Source organism: Oncorhynchus nerka, linkage group LG18, assembly GCF_034236695.1.
Source record: "Oncorhynchus nerka isolate Pitt River linkage group LG18, Oner_Uvic_2.0, whole genome shotgun sequence".
NCBI lineage: Eukaryota > Metazoa > Chordata > Actinopteri > Salmoniformes > Salmonidae > Oncorhynchus > Oncorhynchus nerka.
This window is the reverse complement of record NC_088413.1, coordinates 12,482,985-12,506,044: the sequence shown is the minus strand read 5'-3', so window position 1 is coordinate 12,506,044 and position 23,060 is coordinate 12,482,985. Positions and strand designations below refer to the sequence as shown.

The 23,060-nt window shown below is 40.5% G+C and overlaps 1 protein-coding gene across 1 annotated transcript in view; it reads left to right on the top strand.

The window, feature by feature from the left end:
* Window positions 1–23,060, top strand: part of si:dkey-92j12.5 (multiple PDZ domain protein) — a 166,460-nt gene that overhangs the window by 120,184 nt on the left and 23,216 nt on the right. The window contains exons 20-27 of the mRNA XM_065004530.1: window positions 3,288–3,465; window positions 6,764–6,874; window positions 7,416–7,484; window positions 7,856–7,927; window positions 8,358–8,442; window positions 10,346–10,590; window positions 12,337–12,428; window positions 22,731–23,060. The exon at window positions 22,731–23,060 is cut by the window's right edge and continues 7 nt beyond it. Of these exons, the coding sequence (XP_064860602.1) occupies window positions 3,288–3,465; window positions 6,764–6,874; window positions 7,416–7,484; window positions 7,856–7,927; window positions 8,358–8,442; window positions 10,346–10,590; window positions 12,337–12,428; window positions 22,731–23,060 (1,182 nt within the window). The remainder of the gene's footprint in view (window positions 1–3,287; window positions 3,466–6,763; window positions 6,875–7,415; window positions 7,485–7,855; window positions 7,928–8,357; window positions 8,443–10,345; window positions 10,591–12,336; window positions 12,429–22,730) is intronic.

The window sequence follows — 23,060 nt, the reverse complement described above, 5'->3', positions numbered from 1 at the left end:
TCATTGTCTGAGAGTCCTTTAGGTGCCTTTTGGCAAACTCCAAGCGGGCTCTCATGTGCCTTTTACTGAGGAGTGGCTTCCGTTTGACCACTCTACCATAAAGGTCTGATTGGTGGAGTGCTGCAGAGATGGTTGTCCTTCAGGAAGTTTCTCCCATCTCCACAGAGGAACTCTAGAGCTCTGTCAGAGTGACCATCAGGTTCTTGGTCACCTCCCTGACCAAAGACCTTCTCCCCCGATTGCTCAGTTTGGCCAGGCGGCCAGCCCTAGGAAGAAAATCTTTCATTTCAGAATGATGGGGGCCACTATGTTCTTGGGGACCTTCTTTGTGGGTCTGTTTTATCTGAGGGAAATATGTGTCTCTAAAATGTTCATACATTTGGCAGAAGGTTAGGAAGTGCAGCTCAGTTTCTCTTGAGAGCCAGGTCTGCCTACAGCAACCTCTCTCAATAGCAAGGTTATGCTCACTGAGTCTGTACATTGTCAAAGCTTTCCTTAATTTTGGGTCAGTCACAGTGGTCAGGTATTATGCCACTGTGTGCTCTCTGTTTAGGGCCAAGTCGCATTCCCTTTAGCTTTTTTTTGGTAAATTATTTTAAATGTTTCAAGTAATTATCTTTCTGTTTTCTTGTGATTTGGTTGGGTCAAACTCTATCCTGAGGCTCTGTGGGGTTTGTTTGTGTTTGTGAACAGAGCCCCAGCTTCTTAAAGGACAGACCAGGACCAGCTTACTTAGAGGGCTCTTCTCCAGGTTAATCTCTCTCTAGGTGATGGCTTTGTTATGGAAGGCTTGGGAATCACTTCTTTTTAGGTGGTTGTAGAATTTAACCTGTTAAGGCTACCCCAGAATACTGCCCCTTCTGGAGGAATTCGGCACCCATATAAACCATGATAAATTTTTGTCAAAAGTTGCTAATATATGCAATTAAAAATTGTTATCGAATAGGAAACACTCTAAAGCTTATAAAACCGTTTAAATTTTGTCTCTAGCTAAAGCAGAAGTCTCAGGGCATGCATTCTCCCAAAGTCTCTCTTGTAATGGGAAAAGTTGCCATCACTTTGACGTCACTGTTTACACACTTCCCAAAGAGCTATAACCATGGAAACACGTTCTATGTCTTCAGCGTGAAGCCTGCTTTCGATGAGGCCTGTAACTGCGAGAATCACGTGCTCACGAGACGTTCAGCGTGACCAAACGTCCCGGTGACGCACAAAAAAAGTTTCACCAATGGGAGATTGAAGATTTCTCTCTCTTTCTCCCAGGACAGACTGAACAACGTGTGCTAATCTGTTCGCCCTCACGATTGCTGTAGACCTTTATAACATGCTAAGGCTTAATTATAAACATAGTTTGACAAGTTTACTCGAAATATAATGTATACTTTCGACGTTTTGGTGCGCAGCCACTTGAAATTTGCATACATTTCGACCGAAAAGTGTCTAGTTTGAGAACGGAAAGACACAGAGTTGCAAACTGAACGCTAACTTGGTGAGTATTAACCCTTCCACGTCTTCTGAAGCAAGAACAGCCATGGTAAGGGAATATTTACGTCTTCATTTTGGGTTTCTGCCGACTCCATGATAGAGGAGTCAGCATGCTAAATGAGAGCGCCGACTCTCTATTATAGCCTAGTAAACGCCAAATGTAACGTTAAAAATAATTGTAACATAGCAATTGCATTTAGAAGAAGTTTATCTTGCCATACATATGTAAAACATGCATATTTAGTCAAAGTTTATGATGTGTATTCCTTGTTAGCTGACGTTATCTGCCGGAGCTATTTATTTCTCCTGACATTGCAGTAGCATTTTTTGAACGATGCATAATTGTAAACAGAGATTTATGGATATATATTGCATATTATTGAAAAAAAAATGAATGTACTGTGTAACATGTTATATTACTGTCATCTGATGAAGATTTCAAAAGGTTAGTGAAATGATTTTTCTTTTAATCCTGCGTTTGTTGATTGCATATCTTTTCCTACTTGGCTAAGCTAATGAAGTATGTATGCAGTGGTGGTTGGACATAAATATGTGCTATGTTTTCGCCGTAAAACATTTTAGAAATCTGACTTGCTGGGTAGATAAACAACTTGTTTATCTTTCATTTGAGCTATTTTACTTGTTAATGTGTGGAGGTTAAATATTTTTAGGAATATTTTTTCGCATTGTGCGTTATGCTAATGAGCTTGAGCCGTTGTCACGATACCGGATCCGGGATGGGTCGGACTATGAGGTTAACGTCTCTTTTCTGGATTTTGATAATTAGCAGGTATCAGCCTAATTCTGCTCTGCATGCATTATTTGGTGTTCTACGATGTACACGGAGGATATTTTTGCAGAATTCTGTATGCAGTCTCAATATTTTGAAGAGGGTGGGGCTCAAGCTGCATCCCTGTCTCACCCCACGGCCCTGTGGAAAGAAATGTGTATATTGTTTGCCAATTTTAACTCCACACTTGTTGTTTGTGTACATGGATTTTATAATGTGTTTCACCCAACACAGCTTTCGATCAATTTGAATAGCAGACCCTCATGCTAAATGGAGTCAAAAGGTTTTTTGAAATCAACAAAGCATGACAAGACTTTGCTTTTGTTTTGTTTGTTTGGGTCAATTTCACACTTGCTCAGTACATTGTTTTTCCTGAGGAAATGTACAAGTCTGCTGTTAATGCAGAGGATTTTCCGAAGGTTGCTCTTGACTCTTGATCCCACTCTCTCTCTCGTTCTCTCTCTCTCTCTCTCTCTCTCTCTCTCTTTATCTCTCTCGCTCTCTCTGTCTCTCTCTCTCTCTGTCTGTCTCTGTCTCTCTCTCTCTCTCTCTCGCTCACTCTCTCTCACTCTCTCTCACTCGCTCTCTCGCTCTCTCTCTCTCTCTTTCCCTTACCCTCTTTCTGTCTCTCTGTCTCTCTCTGTCTCTCTCTCTCTGTCTCTCTCTCTCTCTCTCTCTCTTTATCTCTCTCGCTCTCTCTGTCTCTCTCTCTCTCTCTGTCTCTGTCTCTCTCTCTCTCTCTCACTCTCTCTCACTCTCTCTCGCTCTCTCTCACTCTCTCTCGCTCTCTCTCTCTCTCTTTCCCTTACCCTCTTTCTCGCTCTCTGTGTCTCTCTGTCTCTCTCTCTCTGTCTCTCTCTCTCTGTCTCTCTCTCTCTCTCTCGCTCTGTCTCTCTCTGTCTCTCTCTCTCTCTCTCTCTCTCTGTCTCTCTCTGTCTCTCTCTGTCTCTCTCTGTCTCTCTCTCTGTCTCTCTCTGTCTCTCTCTCTCTGTCTCTCCACCCCCCCATGCAGGGTCAAGTTGATGCGTTCTTCAGGCCAGTCTCTGGGCATCAGTATCATGGGAGGTAGAGGGATGGGCAGCAGGCTGACCAGTGGAGAGGTGATGAGAGGAGTGTTCATTAAACACATCACACCAGACAGCCCTGCTGGACACAACGGCACCCTGAAGACTGGAGACAGGATACTGGAGGTATGGAGAGAGGAGAAGGGAGAGGGGAGAGGATGGGGTGTGTGTTTGTGTATGTATATGTACAGTGCCTTGCGGAAGTATTCGGCCCCCTTGAACTTTGCGACCTTTTGCCACATTTCAGGCTTCAAACATAAAGATATAAAACTGTATTTTTTGGTGAGGAATCAACAACAAGAGGGACACAATCATGAAGTGGAACGACATTTATTGGATATTTCAAACTTTTTTAACAAATCAAAAACTGAAAAATTGGTGCAAAATTATTCAGCCCCCTTAAGTTAATACTTTGTAGCGCCACCTTTTGCTGCGATTACAGCTGTAAGTCGCTTGGGGTATGTCTCTATCAGTTTTGCACATCGAGAGACTGAAATCTTTCCCATTCCTCCTTGCAAAACAGCTCGAGCTCAGTGAGGTTGGCTGGAGAGCATTTGTGAACAGCAGTTTTCAGTTCTTTCCACAGATTCTCGATTGGATTCAGGTCTGGACTTTGACTTGGCCATTCTAACACCTGGATATGTTTATTTTTGAACCATTCCATTGTAGATTTTGCTTTATGTTTTGGATCATTGTCTTGTTGGAAGACAAATCTCCGTCCCAGTCTCAGGTCTTTTGCAGACTCCATCAGGTTTTCTTCCAGAATGGTCCTGTATTTGGCTCCATCCATCTTCCCATCAATTTTAACCATCTTCCCAGTCCCTGCTGAAGAAAAGCAGGCCCAAACCATGATGATGCCACCACCATGTTTGACAGTGGGGATGGTGTGTTCAGGGTGATGAGCTGTGTTGCTTTTACGCCAAACATAACGTTTTGCATTGTTGCCAAAAAGTTCAATTTTGGTTTCATCTGACCAGAGCACCTTCTTCCACATGTTTGGTGTGTCTCCCAGGTGGCTTGTGGCAAACTTTAAACGACACTTTTTATGGATATCTTTAAGAAATGGCTTTCTTCTTGCCACTCTTCCATAAAGGCCAGACTGATTGTTGTCCCATGGACAGAGTCTCCCACCTCAGCTGTAGATCTCTGCAGTTCATCCAGAGTGATCATGGGCCTCTTGGCTGCATCTCTGATCAGTCTTCTCCTTGTATGAGCTGAAAGTTTAGAGGGACGGCCAGGTCTTGGTAGATTTGCAGTGGTCTGATACTCCTTCCATTTCAATATTATCGCTTGCACTGTGCTCCTTGGGATGTTTAAAGCTTGGGAAATCTTTTTGTATCCAAATCCGGCTTTAAACTTCTTCACAACAGTATCTCGGACCTGCCTGGTGTGTTCCTTGTTCTTCATGATGCTCTCTGCGCTTTTAACGGACCTCTGGGACTATCACAGTGCAGGTGCATTTATACGGAGACTTGATTACACACAGGTGGATTGTATTTATCATCATTAGTCATTTAGGTCAACATTGGATCATTCAGAGATCCTCACTGAACTTCTGGAGAGAGTTTGCTGCACTGAAAGTAAAGGGGCTGAATAATTTTGCACGCCCAATTTTTCAGTTTTTGATTTGTTAAAAAAGTTTGAAATATCCAATAAATGTTGTTCCACTTCATGATTGTGTCCCACTTGTTGTTGATTCCTCACAAAACAATACAGTTTTATATCTTTATGTTTGAAGCCTGAAATGTGGCAAAAGGTCGCAAAGTTCAAGGGGGCCGAATACTTTCGCAAGGCACTGTATATCTGTGTGATGAATGTTCATTAAAGAGGTGTGTGTGTTTCTTCCTTCTGGTGAGTTTTCCTGGCCACACATCACTTGATTCTTCATCTTTTTTGTCATCTTCTTCTTCCACTTCTGCTTCTTCTACTACTTCTTCTTCTTCTACTTCTCCTTCTTTTACTTCTTCTTCTACTTCTACTTCTTTTTCTACCTCTTCTTCTACTTCTTCTACTACTTCTTCTTCTACTTCTTCTGCTTCTACTTCTTCTGCTTCTTCTTCTACTTCTACTTCTTCTTCTACTTCTTCTTCTTCTACTTCTTCTTCTACTTCTTCTACCTCTTCTTCTACTTATTCTGCTTCTACTTCTTCTGCTTCTTCTTCTACTTCTTCTTCTACTTCTTCTTCTTCTACTTCTTCTTCTACTTCTTCTGCTTCTACTTCTTCTGCTTCTTCTTCTACTTCTTCTTCTACTTCTTCTACTTCTTCTTCTTCTACTTCTTCTGTGTCTTCTACTTCTTCTACTTCTTCTTCTACTTCTTCTGCTTCTACTTCTTCTTCTTCTTCTACTTCTTCTGCTTCTTCTACTTCTTCTACTTCTTCTTCTTCTACTTCTTCTGCTTCTACTTCTTCTTCTTCTACTTCTTCTGCTTCTTCTTCTACTTCTACTTCTTCTTCTTCTACTTCTACTTCTTTTTCTACTTCTTCTGCTTCTACTTCTTCTGCTGCCTCTTCTGCTTCTGCTTCTTCTTCTACTTCTTCTGCTTCTTCTACTTCTTCTTCTTCTTCTGCTTCTTCTTCTACTTTTACTTCTTCTGCTTCTTCTTCTTCTGCTTCCTCTTCTGCTTCTTCTTCTACTTCTTCTACTTCTTCTGCTTCTTCTACTTCTACTTCTTATTCTACTTCTTCTTCTTCTTCTACTTCTGCTTCTTCTTCTACTTCTTCTTCTTCTACTTCTTCTTCTGCTTCTTCTACTTCTACTTCATCTTCTTCTTCTACTTCTTCTTCTTCTACTTCTTCTGCTGCTTCTTCTTCTACTTCTGATTGCTCTTTGAAGTCTAGGCCGATTTACTGTAATGCACATCTTCTTCTTCTACCTCTTCTTCTTCTGCTTCTTCTTCTGCTTCTTCTTCTACATCTTCTTCTACTTCTTCGTCTTCTACCTCTTCTGCTTCTTCTGCTTCTACTTCTTCTTCTTCTTCTTCTACTTCTTCTGCTTCTACTTCTTCTTCTTCTACTTCTTCTTCTGCTTCTTCTTCTTCTACTTCTTCTTCTGCTTCTTCTACTTCTACTTCATCTTCTTCTTCTACTTCTTCTTCTTCTACTTCTTCTGCTGCTTCTTCTTCTACTTCTGATTGCTCTTTGAAGTCTAGGCCGATTAACTGTAATGCACTTCTTCTTCTTCTTCTTCTTCTTCTACCTCTTCTTCTTCTGCTTCTTCTTCTACATCTTCTTCTACTTCTTCGTCTTCTACGTCTTCTGCTTCTTCTGCTTCTCCTGCTTCTACTTCTTCTTCTTCTTCTTCTGCATCTTCTTCTACTTCTGCTTGCTCTTTGAAGTCTAGGCCGATTAACTGTAATGCACTGCTGATGTAAATAGGGCTTTGTGAATGCATTTGATTGGTTGATTTATTGCTGATTGATCAGGTAGGAGGCATGGATCTGAGAGATGCCAGCCATGAGCAGGCAGTGGAGGCCATCCGTAGTGCTGGAGACCCTGTTGTCTTCCTGGTACAGACTGGACAACACACATCACAGGTTGGTTTGGTTTAGAACTGCCACTCACATGTACGCATGCACACACAAACAAGTCCTCTGATACCATGTGACGTCTCTCTCTCTCTCTCTCTCTGTCTCTGTCTCTCTCTTTCTCTCTCTCTCTCTGTCTCTGTCTCTCTCTTTCTCTCTCTCTCTCTCTCTCTCTGTCTCTCTCTCTCTCTCTCTCTCTGTCTCTCTGTCTCTCTCTCTGTCTCTCTCTCTCTCTGTCTCTCTCTCTCTCTGTCTCTCTCTCTCTGTCTCTCTCTCTCTGTCTCTCTCTCTCTGTCTCTCTCTCTCTCTCTCTCTCTCTCTCTCTCTCTCTCTGTCTATCTCTCTCTCTCTCTCTCTCTCTCTCTCTGTCTATCTCTCTCTCTCTCTCTCTCTCTCTCTCTGTCTCTCTCTCTCTCTCTCTCTCTCTCTCTCTGTCTCTCTCTGTCTCTCTCTCTCTCTCTCTCTCTCTCTCTCTCTCTCTCTCTCTCTCTCTCTCTCTCTCTCTCTCTCTCTCTCTCTCTCTCTCTATTTCATATCTTCTTCCCGGCAGTCGTCTCCTGTGCTCTCCAACCATGAGAGGCGAGCCTCAGCATCACACAGGGACTCACCAAACAACAGGGTATTTAATTCCTTATGTCTTCCCATTTTGTTTGTTGTATTAGAATAAGATATATATTCTGTGTAGAATGTGGATCTATGTACCATAGCATTTGATGTTAGAGTATAGAACAGCTGTGCAACTCTATGTTTTGTTCACTAGAAACATAGAGTTGGCTAGAGGGCACATCAATGATGCTGTCAATTGCTAAAACAGGTGCATATTCTATCCGGCTCTTTGTACTTAGACGCGTTGCTGGTAGTCGTCAGGTTGTTGTGTCACGTCTAGTCTGTGTTGTTGATTCCCATGTGTTTCCCTCATAGAGACAGAACTATACCTTATAAGTCTGTACTCTGTACGTGGTGTGTATTCCCTGTGTGGCCTGTATATAGATGCCAGAGAGTCACAGTGGTCTGTTCCTTAGTCTCTCCCTCGCCAACCCCTTCACCCCTACTCCCTTTAAGGTTTGTACACCTGTGTGTGAGACTGTGTGTGCCCCCCCCTAACCATAACCCTTAAAAACATACATACCCTTTATTTATATAATATAAATATACATATATATATATATATATATATATATAAAATATCTCACTACTAATACAGACCTGTCTACACCTGTGTGTGAGACTGTGTGTGCCCCCCCCTAACCATAACCCTTAAAAACATACACACCCTGTATTCATATACTGCACTGCCTCTCACTACCACTAATACAGACCTGTGTCCCCCCCTAACCATAACCCTTAAAAACATACATACCCTTTATTTATATAATATATATATATATAATATCTCACTACTAATACAGACCTGTCTACATGTGTATATCTATATGGGGTGTGTTTGTTTTGAACACACCCTGTATTCCTGTGTTTGTCCCCGCGTCTTCAGCCGACAGCCAATAGGACGGTCAGGAGAAGCCCCACAACTGTCTCTGCACCAATCACACGGAGAAACACGGAAGACGACGGCTGGAGTGGGTTACACACACGCGCACGCACACGCGCACACACACACACACACACACACACACACACACATCACACAAATCACACACACACATCATTATAGGCCTGCCAGAATAACCACTAGTCTCCTAGACACTAACAGGAGGGGATTGAACCAGAATAACCACTAGTCTCCTAGACACTAACAGGAGGGGATTGAACCAGAATAACCACTAGTCTCCTAGACACTAACAGGAGGGGATTGAACCAGAATAACCACTGACAGGAGGGGATTGAATCAGAATAACCACTAGTCTCCTAGACACTAACAGGAGGGGATTGAACCAGAATAACCACTAGTCTCCTAGACACTGACAGGAGGGGATTGAACCAGAATAACCACTAGTCTCCTAGACACTGACAGGAGGGGATTGAACCAGAATAACCACTAGTCTCCTAGACACTGACAGGAGGGGATTGAACCAGAATAACCACTGACAGGAGGGGATTGAACCAGAATAACCACTAGTCTCCTAGACACTAACAGGAGGGGATTGAACCAGAATAACCACTAGTCTCCTAGACACTGACAGGAGGGGATTGAACCAGAATAACCACTAGTCTCCTAGACACTAACAGGAGGGGATTGAACCAGAATAACCACTAGTCTCCTAGACACTGACAGGAGGGGATTGAACCAGAATAACCACTGACAGGAGGGGATTGAACCAGAATAACCACTGACAGGAGGGGATTGAACCAGAATAACCACTAGTCTCCTAGACACTGACAGGAGGGGATTGAACCAGAATAACCACTAGTCTCCTAGACACTAACAGGAGGGGATTGAACCAGAATAACCACTAGTCTCCTAGACACTAACAGGAGGGGATTGAACCAGAATAACCACTGACAGGAGGGGATTGAACCAGAATAACCACTAGTCTCCTAGACACTAACAGGAGGGGATTGAACCAGAATAACCACTAGTCTCCTAGACACTAACAGGAGGGGATTGAACCAGAATAACCACTAGTCTCCTAGACACTGACAGGAGGGGATTGAACCAGAATAACCACTAGTCTCCTAGACACTGACAGGAGGGGATTGAACCAGAATAACCACTAGTCTCCTAGACACTGACAGGAGGGGATTGAACCAGAATAACCACTAGTCCCCTAGACACTGACAGGAGGGGATTGAACCAGAATAACCACTGACAGGAGGGGATTGAACCAGAATAACCACTAGTCCCCTAGACACTGACAGGAGGGGATTGAACCAGAATAACCACTAGTCCCCTAGACACTGACAGGAGGGGATTGAACCAGAATAACCACTGACAGGAGGGGATTGAACCAGAATAACCACTAGTCCCCTAGACACTGACAGGAGGGGATTGAACCAGAATAACCACTGACAGGAGGGGATTGAACCAGAATAACCACTAGTCCCCTAGACACTGACAGGAGGGGATTGAACCAGAATAACCACTGACAGGAGGGGATTGAACCAGAATAGCCACTGACAGGAGGGGATTGAACCAGAATAACCACTGACAGGAGGGGATTGAACCAGAATAACCACTAGTCCCATAGACACTGACAGGAGGGGATTGAACCAGAATAACCACTAGTCTCCAAGACACTGACAGGAGGGGATTGAACCAGAATAACCACTAGTCTCCTAGACACTGACAGGAGGGGATTGAACCAGAATAACCACTAGTCTCCTAGACACTGACAGGAGGGGATTGAACCAGAATAACCACTAGTCTCCTAGACACTGACAGGGGGGGATTGAACCAGAATAAGCAGTTGATTCTGAAGGTGAACACGGCCTTCATTTCCTACTTCAATCCTTTTGTGTTTCATTCTCTCTCTCTTTCTCTATATCTCTACTGCTTCCTCTCTGTCCCCCCCCCCCACACAGAGAAGATGATGTCCAGGTATGGAGGTCTGCCAGGTGAGCTCCATATGATAGAACTGGAGAAGAGTCCCCGTGGAGTCACTAGCACCGAGGCCCCGGGACAGGGTCTGGTTCCTGGTCTGGGTCTCAGCCTGACGGAGGACAGGGAAGGTTCCAGAGCCCACCTCGGTGTCTACGTGGCCGGGGTCGACCCCCAGGGGGCGGCGGGGCGAGACGGACGGATACGGGTGGGAGATGAGCTACTGGAGGTGAGTCAGTGTGTGTGAGAGAGATTAGAGAAAGAGACACCACACTGCAGGTGGCAGTAAACCCCTCTTTCAGTTTGTTTTAATGCAGACAGCCGTGAGTGGAGCTGCCCATGCTGTCACAGAATACAGGATGGCACAGATACAAAGAAGGACCCTCTATCCACCTCTATGATGGCTAGATACAAAGAAGGACCCTCTATCCACCTCTATGATGGCCAGATACAGAGAAGGACCATCTATCCACCTCTATGATGGCCAGATACAAAGAATGACCCTCTATCCAACTCTATGAGGGCCAGATACAAAGAAGGACCATCTATCCACCTCTATGATGGCCAGATACAAAGAAGTACCCTCTATCTACCTCTATGATGACCAGATACAAAAGAACCTCTATCCACCTCTATGATGGCCAGATACAAAGAATGACCCTCTATCCAACTCTATGAGGGCCAGATACAAAGAAGGACCATCTATCCACCTCTATGATGGCCAGATACAAAGAAGTACCCTCTATCTACCTCTATGATGACCAGATACAAAAGACCCTCTATCCACCTCTATGATGGCCAGATACAAAGAAGGACCCTCTATCCACCTCTATGATGGCCAGATACAAAGAAGGATCCTCTATCTACCTCTATGATGGCCAGATACAAAGAAGGACCCTCTATCCACCTCTATGATGACCAGATACAAATAAGGACCCTCTATCCAACTCTATGATGACCAGATACAAAGAAGGACCATCTATCCACCTCTATGATGGCCAGATACAAAGAAGGACCCTCTATCCACCTCTATGATGGCCAGATACAAAGAAGGACCCTCTATCCACCTCTATGATAGCCAGATACAAATAAGGACCCTCTATCCACCTCTATGATAGCCAGATACAAATAAGGACCCTCTATACACCTCTATGATGGCCAGATACAAAGAAGGACCCTCTATCCACCTCTATGATAGCCAGATACAAATAAGGACCCTCTATCCACCTCTATGATAGCCAGATACAAATAAGGACACTCTATCCACCTCTATGATGGCCAGATACAAAGATGGACCCTCTATCCACCTCTATGATTAAATCCCACCAACCCCCCCCATATATTTAGGATGTTTATAATAGCAATAAGGCACCTCGGAAGTTTGTGGTATATGGCCAATCTACCACGGCTAAGGGCTGTGTCCAGGGACTCCACGATGTGTCGATCCTGTATGGTCATAGTCACCAGATCGCTACAGCCATTCCTCAACACTGTTGTAGAGGACCACAGCCACTAACATACAGTACCATCAGATATAGTAGTAATGTATAGTATTATATATTATGTCCCCTAACATACAGTACCATCAGATATAGTAGTAATGTGTAGTATTATATATTATGTCCCCTAACATACAGTACCATCAGATATAGTAGTAATGTGTAGTATTTTATATTATGTCCCCTAACATACAGTACCATCAGATATAGTAGTAATGTGTAGTATTATATATTATGTCCCCTAACATACAGTACCATCAGTATAGTAGTAATGTGTAGTATTATATATTATGTCCCCTAACATACAGTACCATCAGATATAGTAGTAATGTGTAGTATTATATATTATGTCCCCTAACATACAGTACCATCAGATATAGTAGTAATGTGTAGTATTATATATTATGTCCGCTAACATACAGTACCACCAGATATAGTAGTAATGTGTAGTATTATATATTATGTCCTGGTTGTAGATCAACGGTCAGATCCTGTATGGTCGTAGTCACCAGAACGCTACAGCCATCCTCAACAGGGCTCCTTCTAAAGTCCAGATTCTCCTCACCAGGTACAGTATAGAACCACACACAGTAAAGTACAGTATAGAACCACACACAGTAAAGTACAGTATAGAACCACACGCCACACAGTAAAGTACAGTATAGAACCACACGCCACACAGTAAAGTACAGTATAGAACCACACACAGTAAAGTACAGTATAGAACCACACACAGTAAAGTACAGTATAGAACCACACACAGTAAAGTACAGTATAGAACCACACACAGTAAAGTACAGTATAGAACCACGCGCCACACAGTAAAGTACAGTATAGAACCACGCGCCACACAGTAAAGTACAGTATAGAACCACACACAGTAAAGTACAGTATAGAACCACACACAGTAAAGTACAGTATAGAACCACACAGTAAAGTACAGTATAGAACCACACACAGTAAAGTACAGTATAGAACCACACACAGTAAAGTACAGTATAGAACCACACAGTAAAGTACAGTATAGAACCACACGCCACACAGTAAAGTACAGTATAGAACCACACACAGTAAAGTACAGTATAGAACCACACACAGTAAAGTACAGTATAGAACCACACACAGTAAAGTACAGTATAGAACCACACACAGTAAAGTACAGTATAGAACCATACACAGTAAAGTACAGTATAGAACCACACACAGTAAAGTACAGTATAGAACCACACACAGTAAAGTACAGTATAGAACCACACACAGTAAAGTACAGTATAGAACCACACACAGTAAAGTACAGTATAGAACCACACACAGTAAAGTACAGTATAGAACCACACGCCACACAGTAAAGTACAGTATAGAACCACACGCCACACAGTAAAGTACAGTATAGAACCACACACAGTAAAGTACAGTATAGAACCACACACAGTAAAGTACAGTATAGAACCACACACAGTAAAGTACAGTATAGAACCACACACAGTAAAGTACAGTATAGAACCACGCGCCACACAGTAAAGTACAGTATAGAACCACGCGCCACACAGTAAAGTACAGTATAGAACCACACACAGTAAAGTACAGTATAGAACCACACACAGTAAAGTACAGTATAGAACCACACAGTAAAGTACAGTATAGAACCACACACAGTAAAGTACAGTATAGAACCACACACAGTAAAGTACAGTATAGAACCACACAGTAAAGTACAGTATAGAACCACACACAGTAAAGTACAGTATAGAACCACACGCCACACAGTAAAGTACAGTATAGAACCACACACAGTAAAGTACAGTATAGAACCACACACAGTAAAGTACAGTATAGAACCACACACAGTAAAGTACAGTATAGAACCACACACAGTAAAGTACAGTATAGAACCACACACAGTAAAGTACAGTATAGAACCACACACAGTAAAGTACAGTATAGAACCACACACAGTAAAGTACAGTATAGAACCACACAGTAAAGTACAGTATAGAACCACACACAGTAAAGTACAGTATAGAACCACACACAGTAAAGTACAGTATAGAACCACACACAGTAAAGTACAGTATAGAACCACACAGTAAAGTACAGTATAGAACCACACAGTAAAGTACAGTATAGAACCACACACAGTAAAGTACAGTATAGAACCACACACAGTAAAGTACAGTATAGAACCACACACAGTAAAGTACAGTATAGAACCACACACAGTAAAGTACAGTATAGAACCACACACAGTAAAGTACAGTATAGAACCACACAGTAAAGTACAGTATAGAACCACACACAGTAAAGTACAGTATAGAACCACACACAGTAAAGTACAGTATAGAACCACACACAGTAAAGTACAGTATAGAACCACACACAGTAAAGTACAGTATAGAACCACACACAGTAAAGTACAGTATAGAACCACACACAGTAAAGTACAGTATAGAACCACACACAGTAAAGTACAGTATAGAACCACACACAGTAAAGTACAGTATAGAACCACACACAGTAAAGTACAGTATAGAACCACACGCCACACAGTAAAGTACAGTATAGAACCACACACAGTAAAGTACAGTATAGAACCACACACAGTAAAGTACAGTATAGAACCACACACAGTAAAGTACAGTATAGAACCATACACAGTAAAGTACAGTATAGAACCACACACAGTAAAGTACAGTATAGAACCACACACAGTACAGTATAGAACCACACACAGTAAAGTACAGTATAGAACCACACACAGTAAAGTACAGTATAGAACCACACACAGTAAAGTACAGTATAGAACCACACACAGTAAAGTACAGTATAGAACCACACAGTAAAGTACAGTATAGAACCACACAGTAAAGTACAGTATAGAACCACACAGTAAAGTACAGTATAGAACCACACAGTAAAGTACAGTATAGAACCACACAGTAAAGTACAGTATAGAACCACACAGTAAAGTACAGTATAGAACCACACAGTAAAGTACAGTATAGAACCACACAGTAAAGTACAGTATAGAACCACACAGTAAAGTACAGTATAGAACCACACAGTAAAGTACAGTATAGAACCACACAGTAAAGTACAGTATAGAACCACACAGTAAAGTACAGTATAGAACCACACACAGTAAAGTACAGTATAGAACCACACAGTATAGAACCAGTAAAGTACAGTATAGAACCACACAGTAAAGTACAGTATAGAACCACACACAGTAAAGTACAGTATAGAACCACACAGTAAAGTACAGTATAGAACCACACAGTAAAGTACAGTATAGAACCACACAGTAAAGTACAGTATAGAACCACACAGTAAAGTACAGTATAGAACCACACACAGTAAAGTACAGTATAGAACCACACACAGTAAAGTACAGTATAGAACCACACACAGTAAAGTACAGTATAGAACCATACAGTAAAGTACAGTATAGAACCACACAGTAAAGTACAGTATAGAACCACACAGTAAAGTACAGTAAAACCACACAGTAAAGTACAGTATAGAACCACACACAGTAAAGTACAGTATAGAACCACACACAGTAAAGTACAGTATAGAACCACACACAGTAAAGTACAGTATAGAACCACACACAGTAAAGTACAGTATAGAACCACACACAGTAAAGTACAGTATAGAACCACACACAGTAAAGTACAGTATAGAACCACACACAGTAAAGTACAGTATAGAACCACACACAGTAAAGTACAGTATAGAACCACACGCCACACAGTAAAGTACAGTATAGAACCACACGCCACACAGTAAAGTACAGTATAGAACCACACACAGTAAAGTACAGTATAGAACCACACACAGTAAAGTACAGTATAGAACCATACACAGTAAAGTACAGTATAGAACCACACACAGTAAAGTACAGTATAGAACCATACACAGTAAAGTACAGTATAGAACCATACACAGTAAAGTACAGTATAGAACCACACACAGTAAAGTACAGTATAGAACCACACACAGTAAAGTACAGTATAGAACCACACAGTAAAGTACAGTATAGAACCACACAGTAAAGTACAGTATAGAACCACACAGTAAAGTACAGTATAGAACCACACAGTAAAGTACAGTATAGAACCACACAGTAAAGTACAGTATAGAACCACACAGTAAAGTACAGTATAGAACCACACAGTAAAGTACAGTATAGAACCACACACAGTAAAGTACAGTATAGAACCACACAGTAAAGTACAGTATAGAACTACACACAGTAAAGTACAGTATAGAACTACACACAGTAAAGTACAGTATAGAACCACACACAGTAAAGTACAGTATAGAACCACACACAGTAAAGTACAGTATAGAACCACACAGTAAAGTACAGTATAGAACCACACACAGTAAAGTACAGTATAGAACCACACAGTAAAGTACAGTATAGAACCACACACAGTAAAGTACAGTATAGAACCACACACAGTAAAGTACAGTATAGAACCACACACAGTAAAGTACAGTATAGAACCACACACAGTAAAGTACAGTATAGAACCACACAGTAAAGTACAGTATAGAACCACACAGTAAAGTACAGTATAGAACCACACACAGTAAAGTACAGTATAGAACCACACAGTAAAGTACAGTATAGAACCACACAGTAAAGTACAGTATAGAACCACACAGTAAAGTACAGTATAGAACCACACAGTAAAGTACAGTATAGAACCACACACAGTAAAGTACAGTATAGAACCACACACAGTAAAGTACAGTATAGAACCACACACAGTAAAGTACAGTATAGAACCACACACAGTAAAGTACAGTATAGAACCACACACAGTAAAGTACAGTATAGAACCACACACAGTAAAGTACAGTATAGAACCACACGCCACACAGTAAAGTACAGTATAGAACCACACACAGTAAAGTACAGTATAGAACCACACAGTAAAGTACAGTATAGAACCACACAGTAAAGTACAGTATAGAACCACACAGTAAAGTACAGTATAGAACCACACAGTAAAGTACAGTATAGAACCACACACAGTAAAGTACAGTATAGAACCACACAGTAAAGTACAGTATAGAACCACACAGTAAAGTACAGTATAGAACCACACAGTAAAGTACAGTATAGAACCACCACAGTAAAGTACAGTATAGAACCACACAGTAAAGTACAGTATAGAACCACACAGTAAAGTACAGTATAGAACCACACAGTAAAGTACAGTAAAGTACAGTATAGAACCACACAGTAAAGTACAGTATAGAACCACACAGTAAAGTACAGTATAGAACCACACAGTAAAGTACAGTATAGAACCACACAGTAAAGTACAGTATAGAACCACACACAGTAAAGTACAGTATAGAACTACACACAGTAAAGTACAGTATAGAACCACACAGTAAAGTACAGTATAGAACCACACAGTAAAGTACAGTATAGAACCACACAGTAAAGTACAGTATAGAACCACACAGTAAAGTACAGTATAGAACCACACAGTAAAGTACAGTATAGAACCACACAGTAAAGTACAGTATAGAACCACACAGTAAAGTACAGTATAGAACCACACAGTAAAGTACAGTATAGAACCACACAGTAAAGTACAGTATAGAACCACACACAGTAAAGTACAGTATAGAACCACACAGTAAAGTACAGTATAGAACCACACAGTAAAGTACAGTATAGAACCACACAGTAAAGTACAGTATAGAACCACACAGTAAAGTACAGTATAGAACCACACAGTAAAGTACAGTATAGAACCACATAGTAAAGTACAGTATAGAACCACACACAGTAAAGTACAGTATAGAACTACACACAGTAAAGTACAGTATAGAACCACACAGTAAAGTACAGTATAGAACCACACAGTAAAGTACAGTATAGAACCACACAGTAAAGTACAGTATAGAACCACACAGTAAAGTACAGTATAGAACCACACAGTAAAGTACAGTATAGAACCACACACAGTAAAGTACAGTATAGAACCACACAGTAAAGTACAGTATAGAACCACACACAGTAAAGTACAGTATAGAACCACACAGTAAAGTACAGTATAGAACCACACACAGTAAAGTACAGTATAGAACCACACAGTAAAGTACAGTATAGAACCACACAGTAAAGTACAGTATAGAACCACACACAGTAAAGTACAGTATAGAACCACACAGTAAAGTACAGTATAGAACCACACAGTAAAGTACAGTATAGAACCACACACAGTAAAGTACAGTATAGAACCACACAGTAAAGTACAGTATAGAACCACACAGTAAAGTACAGTATAGAACCATACAGTAAAGTACAGTATAGAACCATACAGTAAAGTACAGTATAGAACCATACAGTAAAGTACAGTATAGAACCATACAGTAAAGTACAGTATAGAACCATACAGTAAAGTACAGTATAGAACCATACAGTAAAGTACAGTATAGAACCACACAGTAAAGTACAGTATAGAACCATACAGTAAAGTACAGTATAGAACCATACAGTAAAGTACAGTATAGAACCATACAGTAAAGTACAGTATAGAACCACACACAGTAAAGTACAGTATAGAACCACACACAGTAAAGTACAGTATAGAACCACACACAGTAAAGTACAGTATAGAACCACACAGTAAAGTACAGTATAGAACCACACACAGTAAAGTACAGTATAGAACCACACACAGTAAAGTACAGTATAGAACCACACACAGTAAAGTACAGTATAGAACCACACACAGTAAAGTACAGTATAGAACCACACAGTAAAGTACAGTATAGAACCACACACAGTATAGTAAAGTACAGTATAGAACAGTATAGAACCACACAGTAAAGTACAGTATAGAACCACACAGTAAAGTACAGTATAGAACCACACAGTAAAGTACAGTATAGAACCACACACAGTAAAGTACAGTATAGAACCACACACAGTAAAGTACAGTATAGAACCACACACAGTAAAGTACAGTATAGAACCACACACAGTAAAGTACAGTATAGAACCACACAGTAAAGTACAGTATAGAACCACACACAGTAAAGTACAGTATAGAACCACACAGTAAAGTACAGTATAGAACCACACAGTAAAGTACAGTATAGAACCACACACAGTAAAGTACAGTATAGAACTACACACAGTAAAGTACAGTATAGAACCACACAGTAAAGTACAGTATAGAACCACACAGTAAAGTACAGTATAGAACCACACAGTAAAGTACAGTATAGAACCACACAGTAAAGTACAGTATAGAACCACACAGTAAAGTACAGTATAGAACCACACAGTAAAGTACAGTATAGAACCACACAGTAAAGTACAGTATAGAACCACACAGTAAAGTACAGTATAGAACTACACACAGTAAAGTACAGTATAGAACCACACAGTAAAGTACAGTATAGAACCACACAGTAAAGTACAGTATAGAACCACACAGTAAAGTACAGTATAGAACCATACACAGTAAAGTACAGTATAGAACCACACAGTAAAGTACAGTATAGAACCACACAGTAAAGTACAGTATAGAACCACACACAGTAAAGTACAGTATAGAACCACACAGTAAAGTACAGTATAGAACCACACAGTAAAGTACAGTATAGAACCATACAGTAAAGTACAGTATAGAACCATACAGTAAAGTACAGTATAGAACCATACAGTAAAGTACAGTATAGAACCATACAGTAAAGTACAGTATAGAACCATACAGTAAAGTACAGTATAGAACCATACAGTAAAGTACAGTATAGAACCACACAGTAAAGTACAGTATAGAACCACACAGTAAAGTACAGTATAGAACCATACAGTAAAGTACAGTATAGAACCATACAGTAAAGTACAGTATAGAACCATACAGTAAAGTACAGTATAGAACCACACACAGTAAAGTACAGTATAGAACCACACACAGTAAAGTACAGTATAGAACCACACACAGTAAAGTACAGTATAGAACCACACAGTAAAGTACAGTATAGAACCACACACAGTAAAGTACAGTATAGAACCACACACAGTAAAGTACAGTATAGAACCACACACAGTAAAGTACAGTATAGAACCACACACAGTAAAGTACAGTATAGAACCACACACAGTAAAGTACAGTATAGAACCACACAGTAAAGTACAGTATAGAACCACACAGTAAAGTACAGTATAGAACCACACAGTAAAGTACAGTATAGAACCACACACAGTAAAGTACAGTATAGAACCACACACAGTAAAGTACAGTATAGAACCACACAGTAAAGTACAGTATAGAACCACACACAGTAAAGTACAGTATAGAACCACACACAGTAAAGTACAGTATAGAACCACACAGTAAAGTACAGTATAGAACCACACACAGTAAAGTACAGTATAGAACCACACAGTAAAGTACAGTATAGAACCACACAGAGTAAAGTACAGTATAGAACCACACAGTAAAGTACAGTATAGAACCACACAGTAAAGTACAGTATAGAACCACACACAGTAAAGTACAGTATAGAACCACACACAGTAAAGTACAGTATAGAACCACACAGTAAAGTACAGTATAGAACCACACAGTAAAGTACAGTATAGAACCACACACAGTAAAGTACAGTATAGAACCACACAGTAAAGTACAGTATAGAACCACACAGTAAAGTACAGTATAGAACCACACACAGTAAAGTACAGTATAGAACCACACAGTAAAGTACAGTATAGAACCACACAGTAAAGTACAGTATAGAACCACACAGTAAAGTACAGTATAGAACCACACACAGTAAAGTACAGTATAGAACCACACACAGTAAAGTACAGTATAGAACCACACAGTAAAGTACAGTATAGAACCACACAGTAAAGTACAGTATAGAACCACACAGTAAAGTACAGTATAGAACCACACAGTAAAGTACAGTATAGAACCACACACAGTAAAGTACAGTATAGAACCACACAGTAAAGTACAGTATAGAACCACACACAGTAAAGTACAGTATAGAACCACACACAGTAAAGTACAGTATAGAACCACACACAGTAAAGTACAGTATAGAACCACACACAGTAAAGTACAGTATAGAACCACACACAGTAAAGTACAGTATAGAACCACACAGTAAAGTACAGTATAGAACCACACAGTAAAGTACAGTATAGAACCACACAGTAAAGTACAGTATAGAACCATACAGTAAAGTACAGTATAGAACCACACACAGTAAAGTACAGTATAGAACCACACAGTAAAGTACAGTATAGAACCACACACAGTAAAGTACAGTATAGAACCACACACAGTAAAGTACAGTATAGAACCACACACAGTAAAGTACAGTATAGAACCACACAGTAAAGTACAGTATAGAACCACACAGTAAAGTACAGTATAGAACCACACAGTAAAGTACAGTATAGAACCACACACAGTAAAGTACAGTATAGAACCACACACAGTAAAGTACAGTATAGAACCACACAGTAAAGTACAGTATAGAACCACACAGTAAAGTACAGTATAGAACCACACACAGTAAAGTACAGTATAGAACCACACAGTAAAGTACAGTATAGAACCACACAGTAAAGTACAGTATAGAACCACACACAGTAAAACCACACACAGTACAGTATAGAACCACACACAGTAAAGTACAGTATAGAACCACACACAGTAAAGTACAGTATAGAACCACACACAGTAAAGTACAGTATAGAACCACACAGTAAAGTACAGTATAGAACCACACAGTAAAGTACAGTATAGAACCACACAGTAAAGTACAGTATAGAACCACACACAGTAAAGTACAGTATAGAACCACACAGTAAAGTACAGTATAGAACCACACACAGTAAAGTACAGTATAGAACCACACAGTAAAGTACAGTATAGAACCACACAGTAAAGTACAGTATAGAACCACACACAGTAAAGTACAGTATAGAACCACACAGTAAAGTACAGTATAGAACCACACAGTAAAGTACAGTATAGAACCACACAGTAAAGTACAGTATAGAACCACACAGTAAAGTACAGTATAGAACCACACAGTAAAGTACAGTATAGAACCACACAGTAAAGTACAGTATAGAACCACACAGTAAAGTACAGTATAGAACCACACAGTAAAGTACAGTATAGAACCACACAGTAAAGTACAGTATAGAACCACACAGTAAAGTACAGTATAGAACCACACAGTAAAGTACAGTATAGAACCACACACAGTAAAGTACAGTATAGAACCACACAGTAAAGTACAGTATAGAACCATACACAGTAAAGTACAGTATAGAACCACACACAGTAAAGTACAGTATAGAACCACACACAGTAAAGTACAGTATAGAACCACACAGTAAAGTACAGTATAGAACCACACAGTAAATGGGACACGACACGCTGTTGAGATGAACCCCTTTTTTTTGACATTTCGTGTAGATGAGTTTGTATCAAATAAAATCAAACCATATCAAAGTCATTTGACTGGTGTTGAAGTCATGTGATTTTAATGTGCACTGAAATATAGTAACTATTTTTGGATTTATTCGTTGTCAATACGGTGACCAATTAATCAACTGTGACCACCAATTACTAGATTATATTTCCAAGATGGCGACTGTGATGTCTAACAGAGATGTTATTGTTTTGATCAAAATACAAACTCTTCTACACGAAAACAATAACATCTCTGTTAGACAGTCGCCATCTTGGAAATATAATTAAGTAATTGGTGGTCACAGTTGATTAATTGGTCACCGTATTAATTACTAGATTATATTTCCAAGATGGCGACTGTCTAATAGAGATGTTATTGTTTTGATCAGGAATAAAGCGGCTCTGGCGAAGATGACTCAAGGACCCATGGGTGGGGACTCCTCCTCTTCCTCCCTCCACCCCTCCATCTCTCTCTCCTCTTTTCTCCAGCCCTCCATCCACGTCTCTTCCTCCCATCCCCCCATTCCTCCCCACTCCTCCGTCGGCACTGCCAGGAACGCCTCCTCCTCCTCCTCCAGCGGGCGATCTGATTGGCCAACGGGCTCCGCTTTGACCCCTGACCTCCTGTGCTGTCCCATAATACCCGGCGTTGACAGCACCATAGAGATCTGTAAAGGACACTTGGGCCTGGGACTCAGCATCGTGGGGGGGTGTGACAC